The sequence below is a fragment of the Lithobates pipiens genome, unplaced genomic scaffold, assembly GCF_037356315.1.
Source record: "Lithobates pipiens isolate NorthernLeopardFrog02 unplaced genomic scaffold, aLitPip1_a1.2 Scaffold_25, whole genome shotgun sequence".
Classification (NCBI taxonomy): Eukaryota; Metazoa; Chordata; class Amphibia; order Anura; family Ranidae; genus Lithobates; species Lithobates pipiens.
The window spans coordinates 14436791-14463035 of record NW_027507787.1 but is presented as its reverse complement, the minus strand read 5'-3'; the positions used below and the strand labels follow the sequence as shown (position 1 = coordinate 14463035).

Below are 26245 nucleotides of genomic sequence, written 5' to 3'. Positions count from 1 at the left end.
CATTGGAAATGACACTATTTTCTTCTCTGGTGTGTCCACTTTCAGAAAATATATAATGTTCACAGGTTTTAAAGTAATCTATAGCCCTAAAATTATTTTTAAAACCTGTAAAAAAAAAAAAAAAAAAAAAAAAAAAAAAAAAAAAGTTACATATGTTGAAATAATGGCTCCAGGATTCAAACTGCTAAAGAAATAAAACAGGAGGATGGAATTGGGAATGTGAATGTTTTTTTTATACTTGGTTGTATATAAGAAAAATGAAAACCTGTACTCAAACTCAATTTAAAAAGAAAAAGATCGCAATTGGCATCTCCCCACAGAAAGCTGTCACCACAAAAGGCGGAGAGGGGGGGCCCCCTAAGGGACAATTGATGCGCATCAGGAAAAAATGCAATGAAGATTTTGATTCCCAGGCCGACATCCCGATGGGGAACTTAAAACTATAAAGTATAAAAGTGTCTCTTGACAATACAAAGACAGGAAAATGCTGGATTTTATTCAAGGGTACTTCACCATGTAAAATTTTTGCCTCTCTCCCCCCTTTACCGTGACCAATACCTTCTCTGTGTGGGGGATGAGACTATAATACTTACCCAAAGAAGAACAGCGGGACAAGTGCCTGAAGAGTAATACAGAGCTTTAATTTAACTTTCTTTCTAAAACAAAGGGTCAACATCATCTGGTGAGTCAGTTGGGGGGGTGGGGTTACCTGCGCTTGGGCTACACCTATGAGAACTTTAGTTCTTTATGTATTGTACACAATCACACATTGATCAGCCTTACTACAAGCCCTGAGCGTGTTATAGGAGTTATGCCGCGTACACACGATCGGAATTCCGGCCGGAAAAAGACAGACGAGAGCTTTTCCACCAGCCAAAAATTGAGCGCACGTTCTCAATTTGCCTGACAGAAAAACTTCCGATTGTGTGTATGCAATTCCGACACGCCAAAAATCACACATGCTCAGGTTCAACTATGAGACAGAAGCTATTGGCTACTGGCTATTGAACTTCCTTTTTCTAGTCCCGTCGTACATCACTGCGTTATAAACGATCGGAATTTGGTGTGACCGCGTGTAGGCAAGACAACTTGAGAGGAATTCCGTCCGGAAAACCATCAGAGCTTTTTCCGACGAGAATTCTGATCGTGTGTACGTGGCATTAGACTATAATATATGGACAGTATTTGTATCTTTTACTGGTGCACACAGATTTTTTATTTTAGTCAAATAGCACTGAAAATGCTGTTACATTTTTGTTTTAGTTTTCACAATGTTGTGAACACCTTGCAGCAGCAGTTGGGTTAATATACTTTCTTATAGGTAGCACAATTTCCATTTTGTACACATTTTCCATTTTGAAAAGAAAGGTTTCCATTTTAAAGAAGTATAATCTTTTTAACTGATAGGTTTTTGTCTTTTCATATTCTTTAATATGGCTTAAAAGTAATGTGGTAAACCGCTGCGTTTGAAAAGTAAACCCTAAAGGATATATTTTACCTGTTCTAGTGTTAGCTGTTTGGAGATGGTATCATTTTCCAGTTTCCTGATTTTCTTCATTAGTTTGTTAACCTGAAACTCTTGCTCTTGCTCCAGGTGCTGCTCAAGTTCTGCTTTCTCGTGCTGCAGCTAAACAAAGAAAAATACAGAGCGCAGGTCAGTGATCAGACAGTCTATAGCTCTCCACCAACTCAGTTTACCACATATTGGCAGTACACAAGGTGTGAAAATGTATTTCATTTCCCGGAATGCCCACTGTGTAGCACTATGGAGGCGAGTCACACAGCCATTCGCACTCAAGCATGTTCTAACTTGCACTCACCTGGGTTGCAGAACAGTTGACTTTACAGAGTAGCAAAGAAATAACTTGTGAGAATTGTGCTGTTGGCAGAAAACGAATGACAGAAATCTAGAGCAGCAGATTAACATCAAAATTGTGTGTGAAAAATGGCAAAAGCTTGAGTGAAACTTTAGCTCAGTTACAAACAGGCTTATGGTGAACATTCCATGAAGAAATCAAGTGTTTTTGAATGGCATATGTGGTTTAAAGGAGGGACAGGAAGATGTCCACTAGAACGCAAGAAGTGGGCAGCCAAAAAACGCAAGGGACGGATGCAAATGTGGACACAGTGAAAACCCTCGTACACTCATGCTGGTGTGTTCTTTTGTTTCAAACATTTTATTGAAAATCCATTATAATACAGCAATAATATTGACATGAAATGAATAGTGTACAGTTGACAATACAGTTAAGACAGTAACAGGTTTAGTACACGTACAGCTCTGAATTAGTGACCTTTGTATAGATCTTTTCCACTAGTGTTAAATAGAATTCCTGCCTGATAGCAGTTAAAGCATTCATTTCACCTTTATGTTGTTTATGTCTTAGCTTAGTTTGCGAAGAATAGGAAGCAAGTTTAGCATTGTGCCCTTTAACAGGGGGGCTTGTATGTTGATGGCCCATGCGAGCTACACTGGTCTCTGGATGCCCCTATTGGGTTCATACTGCGTCCTGAGAAGGCGCTGGAGTGTTCTTTCGATCATGAGGGGACAGTTAAATACAAGTTCATAGAACATGGTACAACAATGGTCAATTAAACATTGTTACGTGGAAAGTCTGAAAAGGTTATGTAAATCTGTTGGGCGGAAAAGACCAGAACACTGGTCTGAAAAGTGGGCCCTCCTTCCATTTCGGGAATTAAATTGTATATTGTAATATCTGACTTTGTACTATGTAACTGGGCTTCATAATGTACAGTGGTGAAAACTACTATTTGATCCCCTGCAGATTTTGTAGGTCTGCCCACATACAAAGAAATTAGGGACCTCAATTCTATAGAAAATTTATGGAGGGAGCCAAAACTTCGAGTTGCCAAGCCACAGCTAAGAAAGCTTAAGGATTTAGAGAAGAGCTGTAAAGAATGGACCAAAATTCCTCCTGAGATGTGTGCAAACCTGGTAACCAAATATAAGAAAAGTTTTACCTCTGTGCTTGCCAACAAGGGTTTCTCCATCAAGTATTAAGGCATGTTTTGCTTGGGGATCAAATACTTTTTTACTCACTGAACTGCAACTTAAATTTATAACATTTGTTTTGTGTACTTTCTGGATTTGTGGTTGATATTCTGTGTCTATCATTTAAAATACACCTATGAAAAAAATTATAGATTTTTTTTTTGTAGGTGGGCAAACTTACAAAATCTGCAGGAGATCAAATAATTATTTTCCCCACTGTAATGGAGGTGCATTTTAAGCTACACAGGACAGGGACTGTGAAAGGTTTATAAGAACTTTATTATTTGTACTTGAATAATTTGCAGAAAAAATATCCAAAATAACCAAGATAAAAGCATACATACAAAATTATATATATATATATATATATATATATATATATATATATATATATATATATATATATATATATATATATATATATATATATATATATATATCACACACACATATACACACATATACACACACACACACATACATATACACATACATACACACACACACACAATGCACCCCACTGCTTTGGTAGTAGGCCTAAACAGCACCTTCTGTGGATCAATCCACGGTAAACCTCTGCACAAAAATGAAAGCAACATGCAAGTATTTATCACTTATAAAAACGTATGGCAACTGATCTGATAGATGTGAGCGCCTCATGGCATTGTGTGCCAAGTCCAAAACTTTCAATTTATGACATGAATCCTGTCTGGTGAACACCCAGGGTGTAAAGCCAGCCATAGATGGGAGTGATTTTATCTCCAGCAACCATGGGTCGCAGGAAAGAAAGAAAGAAAGAAAGAAAAAAAAAAAAAAAAAAATCGCTTGATCCCCCCCATTAACACAGTCAGTCAGTGTTGATGGGGGGGAATCCCTCCCGCAGAGCCATCACGTTCTCCTGGCAGGGGGGGCGTGGTGAGACATCCCCATTAAGAGAACAAAGTGACTGCTGCCAACAGCTATAATAGCCGTTAGCATGCATGACATGAAAATTCCGACAAGCTGGTTGTAACCAAGTTGATCGATTGCTTAAAAAGGATAAGTTCACCTTTTAAAAAATTACAAATGCACAGCTTTTTGCAGGTAAATCTTTTTTTGTTGGGAGTCTGGAAAGCACTGCACCCACGATCAACAGCCTGTGGGTGCGGTGCATGACTCTTGCAGACTGTGTGTAAGCTCTTTGGCCAGACATCACACTGCCAAGCAGTTACACACCAGCAGGAAGCATCAATGAATTAACAGCGCTCAATGGTACCGTAGTAGTTCATTGAGAACTACAAGCAGACAGCCGCAAAGGCTGGCAGGCCTTGCAGTTTTCTATTTACAGAGTATGGACATTGCCGGGTGGGCAAAGCCCTGCAAGGCCACATTCTTTACAGAATATGGGTGTAACACAGGGCTCGACAAACCCCGACGGCAGGTCGCATTTGCGACTAGAATTTGCATCCTGGCGCGACACAGCTGGGGTATCCTGTCTCAGTGTGGACCCCGACGCCTGCCGTGCAATCGCATTGGGCCACGCAGGCCAGTAATCGAGGCTGTGGCTTTGAGGCCTTCTAAAGTCCTTCTGTAATCTGGCGCCATCTTGTGGTGGATGTTGATATTACAACACATCCAATAATGCTAATGGGGCTTCAAAGCCCTGCCTGTTTTCACTGCCCGCCCATCTCCTGCTCAAAGTGGAGAAGAGAAGGAAGTGATTGCGGGCGTCATCTGGCACCTTTTGCCTAACGGTGAGTGTGGTGGCTGGTTTAAATAGCTTCATATAGCCTTTTATTTTATTTACTTTTTTCAGAATAGCTTATTTTTATTTCTATTTTAAAAGCAAAAAAACTTAAAATTTTAAATTAAGGGGAAAAAAAAAAAAAAGTATTAGTTGTAATCTCCCTGCTTGGCCCCTTTCACATGGGCTTGTCTGATCAGGTTTGTGTGTCAGTTTTTCAGGCTGCCCTGTTCGGACCCTTAGCGGGGATATGGCAGTAAATAAGCGGGAATATGGCGGCAATAAAAGCAGTCACAATCTTTAGGTAACCAGCATTAAACACTTGTTTAATGTTTGGTTCTAGTTGTCTGTGTTAAAGGTTGGTTAAATTTTATATTGAAAATTAAGCTTTGTCAGTCGTAAAAAAAAAAAAAAAAACCTGACTCCTAACTTTGAGCTGGCTCCTAGATTCCAAACAAATTAGTCAACCTCTGGTGTAACATGTCACAAAAGGTGAACTTATCCTTTAGCTTAGATACATTCAGCCTGCCCCATACATGGTTCGAATCTCGGCCGGTTCCCGTTAAACTGTTCTCAGGCATCCTTGAGTCTAGTGCACACGATCAGAAAATTGGACGAAAAATACCACTTTAGAAGCAATGGAATGAAAATCTCATTTGTACAGGGGGTCCCGGGGTTAAGAACCTGTTAGGGACTATCCTCCTGTTTGTAATTTGGAAATGTTCGTAAGTCGGCCACGCATGCGTGCGCAGGACAATTACGGACATTTCCGATGTCCCGTCGAATACCATTCTGCACATGCACGCACGGCAAATTACGGACATTTCCGATGTTTCCTGTCATTTTCCGAGGCTCCGTCTGGCCACGCATGCACAGAATGGCCAATGTCCCCCCCCCCCCCCCCCGATGTCCGCGCAAGTGGCAGAGGGTCCCCGCAGCGCCCAGTTCGTAAGTAGATGTTCGTAGGTTGGGCGTTCGTAAGTCGGGGACCCCCTGTACATAGCTTTCCAGAGCTGATCACGACAGTTCATCTGAGATTATACGAAGGGAAAAAAAAAAAAACTAACTTTTCCGTAGGATAGCAGATCGTACAATTTTCCTTTATACAGTTTTCGTCCAAAAATACAATACAATACAAATACAATACATCACTTCCGAACTTGTATTGTGTCGTATCACAATTTTTTATAAGTTGAGTAACCTCTTCATTTTCGATAGGAGACTAGCATGCAAAAAAATAAAAAATAAAAGACACACGATCAGACATCTGATAGTCTCACATGTACAAGGCTTTACAGCTAATTTGCACACGTAACGGTCTCTGAAAAGTGATCCTTGGACTACTTTTCAGAGTAGCAGACAGGCTTTTTGGCTTTTTTTTAAAAGCTGAACAGGGTTTGGTGACGCAGCCACTCCATGTGTACAGGGCTGTCAGGTCAAACTATGTGACAGAAGCATTGGTAGGAGAGGAGTTTTTAAAATGCTCGTCAACAGCTCTATTTGAAAGTGTAAACTAGGCCTTATGCTACGTGTTTAAGCAATAGAAGGGAAAATGGACAGTGGTACTCATGCAAGACTCAAGTTTATGATTACCCCAAATCCATCGAAAAAGGGTCATCAAAGGAGGTTTAAGTTTTTAAAACATCTTTGTATTAAAAGATTTAGGACTCATTCACACTACTGCATTGCAGTTAACACAATGCACATTACAAGCATTGGTGCAATGCTATTTTGAATGGCACCCCAATACACCTTGTTGGAAAATGTGCACTGCACTACTAGTAATGCTATACGTAGGAATGCACCGATACGTTTTTTTTTCTTTTTTTCTAGTACTCGCCAATATTACCGATACCTACCACAACTGTTTTTTTTTTCATTTCAGCTGTCACCAATGGTACAAAGCATAGAAAAGTTATTTACAAATAAAAGAGATTCATTTTGCGCTTTTTCAATGCGAAATGTGTTAATAGGTGTGTAAAAATATTCACTAACAAAGCAAAACAAGAAAAAAAAGTTTTAATTGCTTATCATTTATAAAATAAACGTGAAAAAAAAAAAAAAAAAAATAAAAACACAACAGGAAAAATAATTAAAGCGGGAGTCCGCCGGGACTCCGCATTTTTTTTTTTAAAAGCCAGCAGCTACAAATACTGCAGCTGCTGACTTTTAAAATAGTGACACTTACCTGTCCAGCGCGCCCGTGATGTCGGCACCCGAAGCCGATCTGTAGATCGTCTCTAGGGTGCTGCCGCCGCCATCTTGGGTATGGGAATCAGGAAATGGAGCCTTTCGGCTTCATTTCCCGGTTCCCTACTGCGCATTCGCGAGCTGCGCAATAAGGACGGTCCCCGCTGCCTCTGGGATCTGTGTGTTTTCCCAGCAGGCAGCGGGGCACTCGCGGAAAGGGGCGTAATCTACGCCCCTTTCCGCAGAGAGCCATCCCGGAAGTGGGTGCAGATACCTGTACTGTACAGGTATCTGCACCCCCCTCCCCCCTGAAAGGTGCCAATTGTGGCGCCGGAGGGTTCTGATGAGCGGAAGGTCCACTTTAGGGTGGACCTCCACTTTAAATGGAGAATAGGGAGTTAATTAAGGCTGATTAGAGTAAATTATGTGTTTAGAAGTGGTTAAACAGAGGAACATTTGTTCATCCCTTTGATCTGCAGATGAAGAAACAGAAAGATTAAAAAAGAAACAATGTTTTTTTTATTGGCTGAGTAAATGTTAATAAACATTGCCAGCTGCTTTTTTTCTTTGACAGCTCCAATTACCGGACTTCTTTAACACTTCAGCTGTCAACAGGGGAGACCCAGACAGCACAAAGAACCAAAACTGAAAGTTTGGTTTCACGTATTGGTACATTTGCACGAGTACCGATACTTGTGCAAATACTCGGTATCGGTAGCAATACTAGTATCAGCGCAACCCTAGCTATATGCAACTTTATTGGTGCTTCAGACAGCTTTTTCCAACGGGCTGCTTTACCGCAACAAACATACAGCAAAATGGTGTTAACGAGCCGTTAGGAAGCTTAAAATTTGTATTAGGCCTCCTTCATACATCTGAACAGATTCCAGTGACAAGAATAAGCAGATTCTTGTGGATGGAATGACAGGAAGGAGGGAGAGAAGTGGCGTAATGCATCATGGAAGCCAGGAAGCCACAGAGAGGAAAATCTTATCTGTACTGACTGAGAGTGTAACAAATAAGGAAAACGTAAGTGCAGCATTTGAAATACTTGAGAACAAAACTAGCAGTTTTGCAGGGACTAAATGAAAAACATATAAAGTTGTTTAAAGGTGAACCAATGCTTTAAAAAGAGAAACTAAACTCTGGAAGCAGTGCCCCAAAAATAGCACGTGGAGTATTGCCTGTGGTATCCCTACAGCTGATCTTTTCCCAATACGAACACAGGGATACAAATTTTTTTTTTTACATGTACAAAAAAGGTAAAATGCACGCGCTGGGGCGCCTACGCATGAAAACCACGATTGTGATACACGTTATATATCGCTGCGCACAAACTGGCTCCAAACTTTTTTTAGCTGGCTCCTAGATTCAAACCAAATTTGTCAAGCCCTGTGCTAATGCTAATCTACTTGTTTTGCACTGTTTTACTAGGTGAAGGCAGCCTGGTATCCGCACACCAGATACACTAAGGCAGGGCTCGACAAAACCCAGGCACGCCAGGTCGCATTTGCGACTAGATTTAGCGACCTGGCGCAGCACAGCTGGGGGTATCCTGTCTCCATGGACCCCCCCCCCGGCGTGATCGCGTCGGCCGGTAATTGAGCCCCCGGCTTTGAGGCCTTCTGCGATCCTATGGTTCCTTCTGGAATCTGGCGCCCTCTTGTGGTGGCCGTTGGAATGACAACCAGCAATGCTAATGGAGCTTCCCCTGCCTGCCAATCTCCTTCCCTTTACTTAGAACTCCTAAACATGATATATTTTTTATTCTAACACCCTAGAGAATAAAATGGTGGTCGTTGCAATACTGTCTGTCACACTGTATTTGTACAGCGGACTTACAAGCGCACTTTTTTGGGTTAAAATAAATTTAAATAAAAAAAAAAAAAAAAGACAACAGTAAACTTAGCCCAATTTTTTTTTATAATGTGAAAGATAATGTTACGCTGAGTAAATCGATACCCAACATGTCATGCTTCAAAAATTGCGCCCGCTCATGGAATGGCGACAAACTTTTACCCTTTAAAATCTCCATAGGCGACGTTTAAAAAATTCTACAGGTTGAATGTTTTAAGTTACAGAGGAGGTCTAGAATTATTGCTCTCACTCTTCCGATCGCAGCAATACCTCACATGTGTGGTTTGAAAACTGCTTTCATATGCGTTCGCTTCTGCACGCAAGCTTGGCGGGACAGGGCGTGTTTAAATTTTTCTTTCTTATTTTAACTTTTATTTTTTTATTTTTTTCACTGTTCTTTTAAAAAAAAAAAATGTGTGTCACTTTTATTCCTATTACAAGGAATGTAAAAATTCCTTGTAATAGAAAAAAGCATGACAGGTCCTCTTATATATGAGATCTGGGGTCAGAGAGACCTCACATCTCATATTTACACTAAAATGCAATTAAAAAAAAAAAAAATCGTAATTTGAAAAAAATTTAAATAAAATGTCCCTCTAAGAGCTATACGCAATGACTTGGAGACAGGTGGGGGGCGGGGGGCTATTTTCCTTTCACTCGTCTCCATGTCAGGCCAGGGACAGGTCCAGATCGCCGTCACGGGCCTGGCTCCTAACTTTTTTAGCTGGCTCCTAGATTCCAAGCAAATTTGTCAACCCCTGCACTAAGGATACACACAGCTATACCAATCTGCCTTAAAGTCAGCTATCCTAACAATGTTTTTGGATTGTGGTGGGAAACTGAAGCACCAGAAGGAAACCCAAACGGGGGAGAAAGCAAAAACTTTGCAGATAGTGAACACGACACATGCCATATATTTAAGAATGATGCTCCTCATTTTTTTATTGTACTAGTTAGAATATCAGTCCATGCGTACAATAAAAAGTCAGCATTATTCATTCAACAGCTAAGCTACACATCGTGGATTTCCTGCTAATGGAGTAGCCACTGCAGGGAATGATGTGGGTGTAAAGTTCCAGTGAGGAATTTGCTATAAACAGAGTTATTTGATTTTGGATGAATTTACAGTTAGACTGCCTTTCAGGAACAATTGCAAGAATGGGCAGGTAAAAGCAGTAACAAGTAAACCAAGATCAAATAGTAGCTGTAAAAAAGTACCCAAATAGGTGATTTTATAACCTGTAATAGCCTCCGATAATAGCCATGTGCCAGATCAGATTAGAACAAAGCATTATGGTGACATAAAGGGTTGTGTAAAACACTGTCACACAAGGCCTTTGCATAGAAAAATCTGTAGAACTAGTTGGCTATACCTTAAAGCTGATCCCAATGTTTCATCCAACTTTAAAGTTAATCCGGCCCAAACGGTTTACTTTGGTAAAAGACGCAGTGGCTGGGAGCTCTGTATGAACCGTTGTATAAGCTCAGCTACATACAGTGTACAGTGCTGTGCTCTGGCAGCAGGATCAGACCTTCCTGTCCCACTCCCAGGACAAAATCAAGTCGGGCTAAGTGCCGCTCAGCCAGAGGAAGTTTTGTATTCTATGAATGCAAAGCTTCCTATGATTGGCTTAGGTGGAGTACATCGCATCATCAGCCCGCCTCTAGGCCTCAGCTAATCATCGATAGAATACAAAGCTTCCTTTGCATAGCTGAGCCGTACCCAACCCAACACAATCTTCTTTCTGAGAGCGGGATGGTAAGGTCCCACTGCTGGAACACAGAGCTGTATACTGTATGCAGCAGAGGCTACATACAATGCTCCCAGCAGCTGCTGAAGTAAAACAGTTTGTTTGGCCCACCTTGGTTCATATGAACTATTTAAAGTCAAATTAAACATGAAGATCAGTTTTAAAGAACAAGGAAAAACAAAAAAAAAAAAAAAAAAATCACTTGCCTTTAGGAGTCTGACTAAAATGGCCAATAGTTGACCCACAACATACAGTGCCTTGAAAAAGTATTCATACCCCTAGAAATATTTCCATTGTCATGTTACAATCAAAAACCTAAATGTCTATTATTGGGATTTTATGTGATAGACCAACACAAAGTGGCACATAATTGTGCAGTGAAAGGAAAATTAAACAGTTTTACATTATTTTTTTACAAATAAATATGTGAAAAGTGTGGCGTGCATTTGTAGTCAGCCCCCTTTATTCTGATACACCTAAATTCTAGTGGAACCAATTGCCTTCAGAAGTCACCTAATTAGTAAATAGAGTCCATATGTGTGTAATTTAATCTCAGTATAAATATAGAGTATGGCACAACTGCAAATTTACCAAGACATTGCCGTCCACCTAAACTGACAAGCAGAGCAAGAAGACCATTAAATCAGCAAAGCAACCAAGAGGCCCATGGTAACTCTGGAGGAGCTACAGAGATCCACAGCCTAGGTGAGAGATTCCACAGGACAACAATTAGTCATGTACTCCACAAATCTGGCCTTTATGGAAGAGTGGCAAGAAGAAAGCAGTTGTTGAAAGAAAGCCAAAAGAAGTTCTGTTGGGGAAAAGCCATGTGGGGGACACAGCAAACATGTTGAAGGTGGTCTGGTCAGAAGAGACCAAAATGTTACTTTTTGGTCTAAAAGCAAAACACTATGTGTGGCGGAAAACTAACTGCACATCACCCTTAACACACCATCCCTACCGTGAAACATGGTGGTGGCAGCATCATGTTGTGAGGATGCTTTTCTTCAGTAGGGACAGGGAAGCTGGTCAGAATTGATGAGAAGATGAACGGGCAATACTGGGCAATCTTAGCAGAAAACCTGTTAGAGTCTGCAAGAGTTGACTGGGGCGGAGGTTCACCTTCAAGCAGGACAACACTAAAAAAATACAGCCAGAGCAAAAAATGGAGTGGTTTACATCAAAGCATAGTCATGTGTTAGACTGGCCCAGTCATAAAAGTCTAAGACCTAAATCCAATTGAGAATCTGTGGGAAAAAAAAAACTTGAAAATTTCTGTTTACAGACGCTCTCCATTCAATCTTGAGCTATTTTGCAAAGAAGAATGGGCAAAAATTTCAATCTAGATGTGCAAAGCTGGTAGAGACATACCCAAAAAAGACTTTCAGCTGTATTGACTCGGGGGGGGGGGGGGGGGGCTGAATGCAAGTGTACGCCACACTTTTCACATATTTGTAAAAAAATGTTGAACCATTTATAATTTTCCATTCCACTTCACAATTATGTCCCACTTTGTGATGGTCTATCACATAAAATAGTTTCATATTTTTGGTTGTAACATGACAAAATATGGAAAATTTCAAGGGGTATGAATACTTTCTCAAGGCATTGTATGGCAATACTGGATCACAAGGCAAATCACGCAATTCAGAGGGGCACTTAATATAGAAATATAGGCAAAAACTTTTTTAATTTTGGAAATAGTAAGGAGAGTAATAATGTTTTTTTTTTACCGTGTCCCATTCGAGAGATCTACCTTAACTTCCTGGCCCATAGCCAACAGGAAGCGATAAAAAACCCTGTCTGGGAATCCCTTGGGGACCCTCAGGCCATCAGAAATATTGTCCCCATTGGAAGATTTCCCCTCCATCACTTTTCTGGGGACAACCTAAATGACGATGAATCTCGTTAATGGGAATACAGGACACAAAATAAAAACTGACAGGTGTACTAATCCCTCTCCACTCTGTACAAAACTAAGAAAAAAAGTTTTTGCCTTTAGTTATACTTTAAAGTAAAACTGTTGCTTAAAGTGGAAGTCCATGCTAAAGCTAAAATCCCTGCATCTATAGCCACTAACATTCTAAAACGAATCTATCTAGCCCTGTAAATAGTACACGTCCGACAACGGCTAAGTAACGTATGGGGAGTGACGTCATCCATAGATTTACTATGGGTTTACGTTGTCAAACATTTCCTCTGCACCCACCTCCACAGTGAGGTCGCAGCTGGCAGCTCAGCGTGGGATCAGAGCTTCTGCCGCTGGAGATCAGGTCGGATCGCCTGCAGAAAAAGGTGCAAATACAGATTTTTTTTTTTCTTTACAGGGATAGATAGGTTAGTGTTAGAATGTTGGGGGCTAAAGAGTCAGGGATTTTAGTATAGACTTCTACTTTATGTGTTAAAGTACCTTATGCCGCGTACACACGACAGGACTTAAGTCCCGCAGACTTTCGACGGAGTTCTGACAGAGTTCTGACGGACTTTCCGAATGAACGGACTTGGCCACACACAATCACACCAAAGTCCGACGGATTCGAACGTGATGACGTATGACTGGACTAGAATAAGGAAGTTCATAGCCAGTAGCCAATAGCTGCCGTAGCGTCGGTTTTAGTCCGTCAGACTAGCGCACACACGAGCGGATTTCTGGCGGAAAAATTTGAACCATGTTCCATTTCTAAAGTCTGTCAGACTTTTGCGAATCAAAAGTCCGTTGCAGCCCACACACGATCGAATAGTCTGCCGGAATCATTCCGTCAGACTTTTGATGTTGAAAAGTCCGGTCGTGTGTACGGGGCATTAGAGAGAGGGATATTGCTCCTTAGCCATCACAGGAACAAGTGTACCAAATGGAATATTTCCTGTCTATCCCGATTCTGAAAACAACTCAATTTTGGATTTACCCAGTTTTATTCCCAATGACACAACAATTAGTGGGGTGAATCTTCTAGGCGGAGACACGGACATGAATAATACAGCAATTCCAACACCTTTACACAAAAAAAAAAAAAAAAAAAAAAAAAATTAAAAAAAAAAAACACACCCCTTGATTTTAAACTTTAGTTATGATTTTAAAATTAAAAAAAATAAAAATCTGAATATATTCCCGCTTCACTGACTGACAAAACAAACCCTCAAACATTTCACAACTATACAGTAATAAAACGACTTTTACTGTCTGTCTAGTGGCATTAAAATTCAATGATTTACCCATTATAATTTCAGGATCTTTGTCACGACTAGCCAGAACATGACAAGGCCAAGATATAATCTAACATGACAAGAAAATACGTAGCAAGAAACTAAGCTTGTACTTCACAATGACCCTGGGATCTTAAGGGATAAGGACGCAAACAGCACATCCTTTCAAAGTGGTGCATGCAGTACTTTAGTATTTTGATATGTGAACACCGGGAACAGGAAATTTAGAACACTTGCTCTATCTAAAATATTCTAGTAAAATTCAATAATGTTTATATACAGTATACTATATTTTTCTAAAGTGCTCAATGTATTAGGTCAAAATGTAGAATAAAAAAAAAAGATAACAAAAAAAAAAAAAAAAAAAGTATTTGAGCTGGGTCAGGAAATATTCTTTATTGCCTATGAGGGGCATAAACATGAATCCTCATTCCCTTCTCCCCACAGCAAATTAGCCCAGCTCTTTGTATTAAGTTTTGCAGCGGTCCTTGGAGCAGTTGCATGAGGTGCAGGGTTCTGCTCTGACATCGAATTAGCACCACTCTGCATGAAGGCACCTCTGTCACTCAGCAATGTCCAACCAGGAATGCAGAGAATATCCTGTGGTGATGAAGATGTACTGCTTGGAACAGTTCTGGATTCAAAGAGTATTGAGCCATAGTTCATTTATTTTATTCATTTATTTATTAAGATTTAGCTCAGAGCTCGGCAATTAAGTACAACTTCCTTTTTACTAAACACTGCGGATTTGTGCGTCATACAGTTTATGAAAAAATGCCACCATGTTGCGCATGTTACTTTTACAGGGTATAAATCTGGCTCCCAGCAGCAGTCAGGCCTTGTGTCTGCATCCATCTTTGACCGTCCCCTCTCTGCTGAGATGAATGCTGTGTGGCATGCTCAGCCTCTTCATTAAAAATGGTCAGGTCCTGCTTCTCCTGAGTTTGTGCACAGGAACGTGGGCGACATGGTGTATGAAAAAGCACCATTTCCTGACAAGTATGCTGCCCTGCCATTTGTTATTGGTACTGAGAATGCACCAGCCAGCCCAGGTGCAAAATGGCACCACAACAGATAGCAAAACGTATTACCATGTATTGTAGTGAAATGCAATTTTAAAGAATGAAAAATTAAAAAGTAGACTACTACCTCCACTTGCAGAAGGGAAAAAAATAAAAAATATGATTCCAAAAATAGGAAAGGGTGGCAAGCAGGCTTGCTTTCCATAGAAATACTGCTAGCAGTAACCCCAACTGAGAATTTCTCAAATTATCTTCCAGGATGGGGCTTCCATAATGAGGTCACTTCTGCTCAGTTGGAATGCATGCTACCACCCAAGGCACGCAGGTAAAGCGGTGGTTTCCTGGTACATTGATTTACACTGTCTTCCAGTGCTAACTGCAGCATATTAACAAGTGCAATACTTTATATTTTCATGCATTTTTTTAAATGGTATTGAACTAGGAGTTTCTTCTGCTCTGTATGTCCTATTCTATCTGGTTGACATGATATCTGGAGTCTCCATTGGAGTTTTATAAGAGTACATTTGACCCACTTATTTCATAAGGTGTCCATATGTCGCGATTGGTGCATTTTAGCAGGCATCTTCTAAGATCTAAAAAACAGACTCTACTCTCCTTGATCTTAAGGGTTATTACAAAAAGGAGAATGCACAATTTCCCGGGACCTATGAACCATCCTATCGACTTTAGGTAGGTAGAAGGGATCTGGCTTAAACTGATTGTAAAGGCAAATTTTATTTGTATCTTAATGCATTCTATGCATTAAGATAAAAAACCTTCTGTGTGCAGCAGCCCTCCCTCAGCCCACCCTAATACTTACCTGAGCCCCATCCAGATCAAGCGATACTATAGGATTGTCTTGGCTGCCCAGGACTCCCCTCCTTCCTTGGCCGAGACCACAGCATGGCAAACGTTGGCTCCTGCCAAAGTCAGTCAGCCAATACAGGAGATAAAGGGGGTGGGCCAAATTGACACCGGGAGCTGCGGCTCGGCTCAGGCGCTCAACAGTAGGGAGAGGCCAGGAGCAGCGAAGAGGGACATGAGAAGAGGAAGATCTGGGCTGCTCTGCGCAGGTAAGTATAACATGTTTGTTTTTTTTCTTTAAAAATCACACACACTTTAAGCACTACCCTATCCGGAAGCATTCAGCGTTGACACACACACAGTTCATATATATGGATAGAAAGCCACCTACAATGGCAGTGCTGTGCTACTAATTTCATAATACAAATATTACAAAGATATACTCAGCAAATGCATAAACACCCATAAAAAAAACTGATGGCAAGAAAATATTCATAAGAATCATAGGAACAGAAAAAATGCAGTTTAATCGTATGAGTAAATATGAAGCAGGAAAAGCAAACAATTGTCGCTGCCATATTAAACGGGTAGTTCACCCAAAAGTGATAATTTAGCGTTTGATAACTCCTGGTTAAACTACCTGACAATTGTGAATATCTTTCCAAAGGATATAACATCTGCAGTTCAGCTCTTGGGATTTTTTAACCAAGTTAAAATGCTCTCTTTTGGATTTGTGTTATATCAGAGATTGCAACAGACAAAAAGGAGGGTAGTAACGGCCAAAACACCAAAGTGGACAAGAACAGAGTTGGAAAGTATGAAGCATTTGGTGTTTGACAATTCAAGACCTAAAAAGCCAGAGGCTGATTCAAGCAACCAGGCTCCACCTATAGCCAAATAACGCCTTGGGTTTTACCAACCCTTTAAAAGCCAAAACCTTAGGAAAAGGGTAAACCACACAGAGGGAGAATTTATTAGAGCATTAGCAAACATTGAACAGGGGGAGAAAAAAATAAATAAAAAAAATTTTAAAAAAAAAGGAAGAAAAACTTTCACTGCAAGGTTAAGGCATAACGTGCTAGTGTGCTTTGCAAACTAGCACATCGTGAAGGACTTACCTTAAAACTAAGCCCTCCAGTGGCACACTGTCACTGCTGCAGAGGCTTCCATCTTTACCCAGTCTCCCTTTCCCGTTTAGAGAGAAACAGTGATGGCACAAAGCTGTGAACAGCACAGGTATGCCCTGGCGACGTCACAGGCTGCTGCTCACTACAATATCTCCCCTAAAAACAGTGCATGTTTAGGAGATATTCACTTAACCTACAGGTAAAGTTTTATTATAAGCTTACCTGCAAGTAAAAAAAATAAAATAAAAAAAAATGTTTACTACCACTTTAAAAACAGAGCTGCCAGAATCAGGAAAACTATACATCAGCAGCTTCTTCTATTTTCAAAGCTTTATTGAACATAGAAGCCGATTGGTAGACAGGCACGGAAGCTCCATTTTCAGGCTGCTCCAGTTTTGATAAATTTCTCCTACCGTGTAGTTTGGGAAAATGTTGTTCAATATAATTGTCATACCTGGTGGCCATTTGGGCCCCACCGGGAGTCTGGCAAAAAAAAGACCCATAGGAGTCATCGCCTGTTCTAGGTTATTGACCTTCAGCATCACAGAACCAAGTGGCATTACTCATTCACATTTCAGCGCATGCACAGAGAACACTCTTATTTGACAGCAAAGTATTGGCTGGACCTATGAAGCCACACACACACACACACACACACACACACACACACACACACACACACACGTCTCTACAGATTTGTTGCTGAGGCCCTTAGTTCAAATCCATGGCATAGTCTAAGTGCACCTTCTCCCTGAAAAGGTAGTCTGTGCTGGCCCTGGCCCCTAGATGATGTCAGTGATTTCGGCCAAGGCTTCTAAATCAAAGACAGCACACTGCACATGTGCTGGGATCTGAATGAGGAACGCTTTTCACTTCTGCTGAAGACAAGGGATAACACCTATGGGAGCTTTTCAGCCAGGCTTTCAGGGGTGCCCAAATGGCCTCCAGCTATGACACGTATATTAAAAAAAAAATTCCCAAACTATACAGTGTATTTTAACGATTGTCTGTCTAGAAGATTTTCCTAAAAAGGTGAAATTCGAGTTTAAATGCCCTGCAAAACTAGAAAAAAAAAAAAAAAAAAGTACCTGGGGTAAACACAGTTCAATAAAATAACAGAAGAGAATGCATACGTAGTTAAGTGAAAATGATCACAAGGGGACAAACTACACTGTCTCTTTACAAAAAGCATTACAACCAAATCCGATATTTGAACTCCACACAGATGATGGGTTGTGGATAGTTTCCCATGTTCAAAGAGTGCTAAACATCCAATGAGCGAAGCAACATTCTGGGCTTTGGCTGCATGAAAACTTACCAATAAGCTGCTGCTAGTTTGTGTGTGACCCACACTCTAAAAACGCCGACCCTGGATAGAGACGGTCCTGGGTCGGTTGGAGGTTCTATTCACATGCAACCACTGAGACAGAAATCTGACAGCTGCTGCTGGTCACACACTGTGTGCAGACATTGTTTAGTACATTCACATGGCTGCACAGTAGCAGCCAGGGAAGGCCGCTGGCAAGGATCACTCGATTCTTACTGGTGGCTGCCCCTGGCCGCTACATGTGAATTTACCCTTAGGCCAGCAAGTAAATTGAGCTGTAACAGAAGTTGAATTTTTAAAGGTCCTGTGTCTTCCCCCCTAAATACACAGCTTTGCTGCTACCATGACAACCAGCCTGCAGATGAGCTGGCACTAATGAGAAGCTAAACTTATACTTTGTAATGATTTGTCTAATTTCTGAGATCTGATATGAATCTACAGGTTTCTAGTGTCTAGACGTTAAATGGATGCACGACATCTAGGTAAGGAACATCTTCCAGCATATGCACAGCTCACTGTAGGTTTGCAACAGTAATGAAGCAGATAAAATAATCACCTGCATGAGTTTTCGTGACAGTTCATTAGTGAGGAATTCCTCTTCTTTCTCATAGTTGACTGCAAGCGTTTCCTTCTCTTTCTGCAAGGCCTGGATCTTCTTAAACAAGGTGTTACTGATGAATTCTTCTTCTTGCTCGGCCCTCGCTTGCTGAGAAAAGAACAAACACGTTAGAATAAAAACAAAATCATACAAGAAAAAGCACAAAGGTCTACTGGGAATACATTAGCACTAAGCAATATATCAAAACAATCCTTTCTGCAGCCGTTTATGTGAACTTCCAGGCAGCCATGTTCTAGGAGAAACGGGGCCGCTACAAGGGCATTAAATACTGTTAGAATTTGGTTCATGGACCACTTGCCTACTGGGCACTTGTACTTCCTGCCCATGCCAATTATCAGCTTTCACACTTTGAATGATAATTGCACAGTCATGCAACACTGTACCCATACGAAATGGTTATTTTTTTTTTTTTCACACAAATAGAGCTTTCTTTTGGGGGCATTTAATCACTACTGGGTTTTTTATTTTTTGCTAAACAAAGATATAAAATTCTGAAGAAAAAAAAAAAAAAAAAAAAAAAAACTACCGTCACGAGGCAGGGACTGATGTCATTGTAACAGAAGCCAGTTACCGGCGTTCTGCTTCTCTCCTCACGCTGATCGCGAGGAGCAAGAAAAGTTGACAACCGGCTTTTTTTCCTTCCGTGATCAGCTGTCATTGGCTGAGCAGTGCGATCACGGGAGGAAATCTATTGACTATTAAAGTGGTGGGGGTGGCGGGAGAAGAGACAATGATTATTGATGGAAGATCTAACAGTCGCCTGCAATAATTACATATATAATCCTGCAGGCTGGTTGTACCAAAGATGAGCGATCAAACCAACCTGGATACGTTCAGGCTGCCCATACATGGTTCGAATCCTGGCCAGTTCCTACTGCACCAGTTGAGATTTGAAGAGTCTATGGTCGGCTTAAGGGGTGTATTTATAAAAACACTGAATACCCTTTTTTTATGGCAATTAGATGGCACGGACTATCATAGAAAGCAAGTATGCTACCCGGCACCATCCAGTGGCCACAATACCATTTTTTTCCATTCGCACATTCGAATTCCAGAAAACATAGCCCGCTTCACGAAGAATGAATTTACATGCAGTGTCAATGGATGGAGAGCTGTGCAAATTTTTCATAAATGTATCCCTATGTGCAAAAACATTGAGCACAATTCTGCAACAATCCTTTGAATAAAAGATGAAGACAACCCCAAAGTCTAATCATTTTTCACATATCAAATTGCTAATAGGCTAGATTAACCTATAAGGCCCCATTCACACCGGTAGTGTTGCCCTGCTTTTTGATGCATTTTCCAGATGAATGATAGGAGACTAGCAGGTTCTGTATTAGTAGAATATCTACATCTGAGATATCACTTACTAAACAGTTTTACACATTATCAAAAAAACGATTAGGCACTATAAAAAACGGTTGTCAAAGCTACTATTGCATCACATTTCAGTGATTTTCTTTAGTGGTCACTGCTACTCAATGTGCTACTCAAACACCACCATGTTGGGATGAATCACACGCAGGTGACAGACCTAGTTTGAATTAGCTGTAAAAGGTCACAAAATGACAAGAAAAACTGTAAATATTACAGAATAACTCCCCAGGCAACGCAAGCACTTTAATAAACACCGAGACTAAAGCCATTAAAAAAAAAGGTGTGTCAGAAGGGACTCTACCACCAGTAATGACACTAATGCAAACTGGAAAAAAGTTCACCACCCAGTAGCCACACGCACGTATTAGTTATGCAATCATTCCAGACAAAGTTTAGAATTTTTCTTCTTCTGTATTATTGTACTATAATTCCCTCATATCATATCCAGACTAGAAAAAGTATTCCTAGGGCACAGAAGAATTTAAGCTTGCATCTATGGCATATAGTAGGCAAGTGACAGAAGTACCTACCATCAGCTCAGACAGGAAGAGTTTAATTTAGGAACTTTCTCTGGTGACACTGGCAAGTGTCAGAGTACAACTGTCATATGGCTGCTATGGGCTACAAAGACACTTGTCACCTTGCATAAACCCCAATATTTGATACAGATAACCAATGACTTGTGAGAGCTGACCCCGAACCAAAAAAGATGAAGTCACACAAGACAGGGAGAGCAGATCTCACATTATGTAGTATAGATAAATCCTGATATTTGAATGGTGCAGTTTAGATATTCACAAAGCGTTTTTTCCTTTTTGGTAAATGGAAGTACTGCTTTAAAATAACCAACTTTCAGAATTGGCTTTGCTGCCCATAGAATGTGCAAACAAAATCCTAACTGAAGTAGGCAAAATGCTTGTGATTCTGCAGCTTCCTGTTCAGCCTGAACTCCCTGTAAGGGCCTGGTCTTCATCCATTCCAATTCCAGAATAATTTGATGAGTAGCTCTAATGTACTGGATGTGTCTGACACAGCTCTGTGCCAAGAGGAATGATTCAACCTGGCACTTGGCCATCCACCTTTATTATTTATACAATTTCCCATTTTTAAAAGCATTCATTTGGTAAATTATCTACTAGAGGTTCAATGTATAGTGGGGCCCTCAACTTTATCAGCTTCTGGCTGATCAGACCATTCATTTCAATGATGTACTGAACTCTGTAGCATGTCCACACACAGAAATAAGGAAATTATTTCAAAGCAGCTGCATAAGATTCCTCCTTAATCTGATATAATTAGCACAAGAAACCATGTGGTTTGAAAAACAGAGTGTTAAATCTCAAATTGCCGTCATCGTTTAACCACTTGCCTACTGGGCACTTAAACACCCCTCTTGCCCAGACCAATTTTCAGGTTTCGGTGCTCTCACACTTGAATGACAATTAGTCATGCAACACTGTACCCAAATGAATTTTTTGTCCTTTTTTTCCCCCCACAAATAGCGCTTTCTTTTGGTGGTATTTGATCACCTCTGGGTTTTTAATTTTTTGCGCTATAAATTAAAAAAGACCGGAAAAAAAAAAAAAAAAAAAAAAAAAAAACATTTTTGTTTCTGTGATACAATTTTGCTGATTAATTTTTCTTCATAAATTTTGGTCACAATTTATACTGCTACATATCTTTGGTAAAAATAACCCAAATTAGTGGATATTATTTGGTCTTTGCGAAAGTTAGAGAGTCTACAAGCTGTGGTGCGAATCATACAAAATTGATCACATCTGATGTACTGGTGGCCTATCTCAATTCTTGCGACCCGAACAAGTCAGGAAAGTACAAATACCCCCCAAATGACCCCTTTTTTGAAAGTAGACATTCCAAGGTATTTATTAAGAGGAATGGTGAGGTTTTTGATCTCATTTTTTCCCACAATTCTTTGCAAAATGAAGATTTTTTTATTTTATTTTTTCCATAAAATTGTCATTGTAATAGGTGATTTCTCTCACGTGGCATGTGTATACCACAAATAATGCCCATAATAATGTATACCACAAAATAAATTCTGCTACTCCTCCTGAGTATTACGATACCACATGTGGGACTTTTCCACAGCCTGGCCACATAGAGAGGCCCAACATGCAGGGAGAGCTGTCACATATTCTAGGAGCATAAATTACACATCTAACTTGTTGACTATTACACTTTTAAGGGGCCTGGAGCACCAGGACTGGCGACAGGTGCCACCGATACATGCCACTGGCGACAGGTGCCACTGATGTGGCACTGGCGACAGGTGCCACTGGGGACAGGTGGGCACTTTTTCGTTTTTTTAAACTAACCGCTGCATCTCACAGTGGTTCATTCAGCCGGCGATAAGAGATGATCTCATGTTTACATATGAGATCATCTCTCATTGGGCACGCCAATCGCACTGTAAATGGCCGCTGTGATTGCCCATTTACAGCGATCTGTGACTGGCTGTGTCCGAGGAACACGGGCAGCACAGAGCTTCCCGATGAGCGCCCGCAGCGGCGCGCAGAGGGGAAGTAAACGGGAGGACGTCCAGGGACGGCCTCCCGGCAGATAGCGTCCACGCTGTACCCGTCTTTTGGCTATAGCGCGGGCGCGGAGTGGTTGTAAAGGCTCAAGGTTTTTTACCTTCATGCACTATGTGCAGCAAGCCCCCCCCCCCCCCCAATACTTACCTGAGCCCCATATCGAGCCAGCGATGTGCACAAGAGCAGCAGCTCACCCAGGTCTCTTCCTCCTCATTGGCTAAGCCAGCAATGGGAGCCATCGGCTCCCACTATACCACTATAGTCAATCACAGCTAGTGAGACAATAAGGAGGGCATGGGGCCGAGCCACTCTCCACGTGTGAATGGACACCGAGCAGCAGCCGGAAAGTCATCCTGTTTGGTGCCCCCCATAGCAAGCTGCTTGCTGTGGGGGCAGGAGGGAGGGGCCAATAGCGCCAGTGGGGGGGGTGAAGCAAGAAGAGGAGGATCAGGGGCTACTCTGTGCAAAACCACTGCACAGAGCAGGCAAGTATGACATGACTATTCTTTAAAAAAAAAAAAAAATGTGCCTTTAATATCACTTTCAGATTGAAAGTCATGTTCTCTGCATTTCTATATTAAGCAAATATTTGTATTTTTTGCAATTACAAACCATATGGTTAAAACAGCAAGCCTCAACGAGAAGTGTTTTCTTCTATTCCACAGAACACTCCGGGCTGCTAATCTGCAATTACATGATGCGGCAATGCTGGGTTCACATTGGGCTCCAGTTACCCATGAAGCGGAATTAGGATCCTTTCACATATATGTATATATATATGTATATATATATATATATATATATATATATATACACACATATATATATATATACACATACACACACATACATATACATACACACACACACACATACATATATATACGTGTGTGTGTGTGTGTGTGTGTGTGTGTGTGTGTGTGTGTGTGTGTGTGTGTGTGTATACACACACACACACACACACACACACACACATATATATATACACACACATACACACACAAATTTATTTATTTCGCAAAAGTTATAGCGTTTACAAAAAAGGGGATAGTTTTATGGCATTTTTATTGAGATATATCTATCTATTATTTATTTATTTTTTATTAGCAATGGCGGCGATCTACGATTTTTATAGTGACTGCTAAATTAATGGCAGACATACATTTTTTTTGTTAAACGTGAACTTAGCATTCAGGTTCCTGCAGTCTCGCCAGATATATTTTATCTCAAAGACCTTTAACAATTTTTTTTTTCTGCCCTTCAAGATTTGTTCCAGCAATAACTTTTTTAATTAAAGTCTTTAGATCTAGACATGGGGGAATTAACTAAAACTGGAGCAAACAGAATCTGCAGCAGCTGTGCATAGTAACCAATCAGCTTCTAGCTTCAGCTTGTTCAGTTAATCTCTGAAAATTAAAGCGAGAAGCTGACTGGTCGCCATGCACATCCGCTTCATTGTTTTGTAAATCCCCCTGACAGAATTCTAAAATGGAGTGTAATTAAAGTTCTATAGACTATACCTGCATGAGTCTCCCCAATTCGCCTGGTGCTTCACTGTCTCCTATATCAGGGCTTGACAAATTTGCTTTAAATCTAGGAGCCAGCAAAAAAAGTTAGGAGCCAGGGTTTTTTTTTTAACTAACAAAGCTTTTTTTGCTATACTGCACTGCACTACTTTAACTGACAATTGCGTGGTCATGCAATGCTGTACACAAATGAAATTTATATCCTTTGTTTATACAAATAGAGCTTCCTTTTCGTGGGATTTTTTATTTTTTGCACTATTAATGAACAAAAGACTGAAAATTAAAAAGAAAAACAATTTTTCACTGGGCACTGAGCCCGCACAGTGATAGGTGGTGGGGGGCGGCTGGGCACTGAGCCCGCACAGTGATAGGCAGAGGGGGGTGGCTGGTAACAGACCACACACAGTAATAGGCAGAAGGGGGGGGGGCAGCTGGGCACTGACCCTACACAGTATTAGGAGGTGGGGGGGCGGCTGGGCACATATAGAGGAGAAATAGGAGAGTGCTGTGCAAAGCAGTCATTGCAGCCACCACCCATTACACACTTGATATGAACGCTGATGTGTCAGTCCATGCAGACCGGTACACTACAGCCCAGCCTACCTCCGCCCTCCGACACAGCGCACTCACTGATCCCAGTGCTCTACACAGGATACACAGCAACCAGCCGCTTCCGGGAAACAAGACTCCCTGCATTACGTCAGATTGTTGTCCACCAGGAGCCTCTCGCCCCTGGACAGCCCTTTATAGCTGGTGGGCGTCCCCTCCCGCTGCTTTTTAAAAACAGCAGGGTTAAATGCTAACTAAAAAAAAATGCATGTCCCGGGCGTCGGGCAATAGGATTTGCACATCCCTGTAACAGTGACTGAGCTGACAACTGTCCAGGCGCCAGGAAGCCATTTCTAGTCGCAATGGCGACCTGGCGTTTGTGGAGCCCTGTCCTATATATTTATGTGCTTGAACAATGCACAGATCTTTCAAGCCAACAGCAGTAATGAATTAGCAGGTTTGCTGACACCACCAGTACACATCCACAAAATATGCAGCCCTTGCAGATAAAATGATATACTGCCACCTATACATTTTTAAACCAGCAAATTCAACTTTTTTTTAATTAAACTAAGGGGAGAATATCTGCACAGGTTTGTTTTTTTTTAGTTAAAGGGGATTTTTAGGTTAAATTTGAGGAGTAAGGACCGTTCAATGTCAGTATAAGCGTAATTCATAGCTAGTCAAATACAAATAAAGCAGGCAGTCATCAGGAAGCGTGACCTGGTGAATAGGTCATGCCCATCCTTGGCCAACGGGAATTTGAGAACTGCATGACTCCAATTACCAAAAACTGCAGCAGGTGTCTGAAAACCTGAACAGATGATACACAATAAAAAGCAAGTTATACCAACCAGTATCTTAAAGGATAACTCCACTTTCATGGGGACAATAGCAAAGAAAAAATATATAGCATACAAAATTGCGACAAGTCATATTGTAATTGGTTAAAAATGACCTCTTTTTCAATCCGCAGCTGCTGTCTTTTTTAGCAAAAGCAATATGGCTACCTGGAGTTGTTCTGTACACAGAACTAAAAATCGCTCAAAATTTGACACGTATATGGCCAGCCTAAGTTTATTATTTTTTAAATGCAAACACTATGGGGGTTATTTACGAAAGGCAAATCCACTTTGCACTACGAGTGCACTTGAAATTACACTGAAAGTGTACTTGGAAGTGCAGTCGCTGTAGATCTGAGGGGGACGTGCAAGGAAAAAATAAAAAATAAAAAAAAAAAAACACAAAAAAAACAAAAACACAGCATTTTGGCTTGCACGATTGGATGATAAAATCAGCAGAGCTTCCCCTCCTTTCAGATGAACCCCTCAGATTTACAGCGACTAATTTCAAGTAAACTTTGCACTTGTAGTGCAAAGTGGATTTGCCTTTCGTAAATAACCCTGTGTGTTTAAAATGGCAAATTAAAGAGAAGCTCTACATTCCACCCCCCAAAAAAATATTAAAAAGAGGAACTGGGGATGGGAAAGTTCTACCCCCCATTCAGTCACCCGATTTACACTATGTGTACACACACACACACACACACACACACACACACACACACGAGTATCTTGACCAAATCATAATTTTTATGC

The 26245-nt window shown here is 40.9% G+C and overlaps 1 protein-coding gene across 1 annotated transcript in view; it reads right to left on the bottom strand.

Moving 5' to 3' along the window:
- Positions 1-26245, bottom strand: part of CCDC6 (coiled-coil domain containing 6) — a 74429-nt gene that overhangs the window by 28699 nt on the left and 19485 nt on the right. The window contains exons 2-3 of the mRNA XM_077454119.1: positions 18575-18724; positions 1499-1627 (exon numbers count right to left, since the gene is read on the bottom strand). Coding sequence (XP_077310245.1) covers positions 1499-1627; positions 18575-18724 — 279 coding nt within the window. The remainder of the gene's footprint in view (positions 1-1498; positions 1628-18574; positions 18725-26245) is intronic.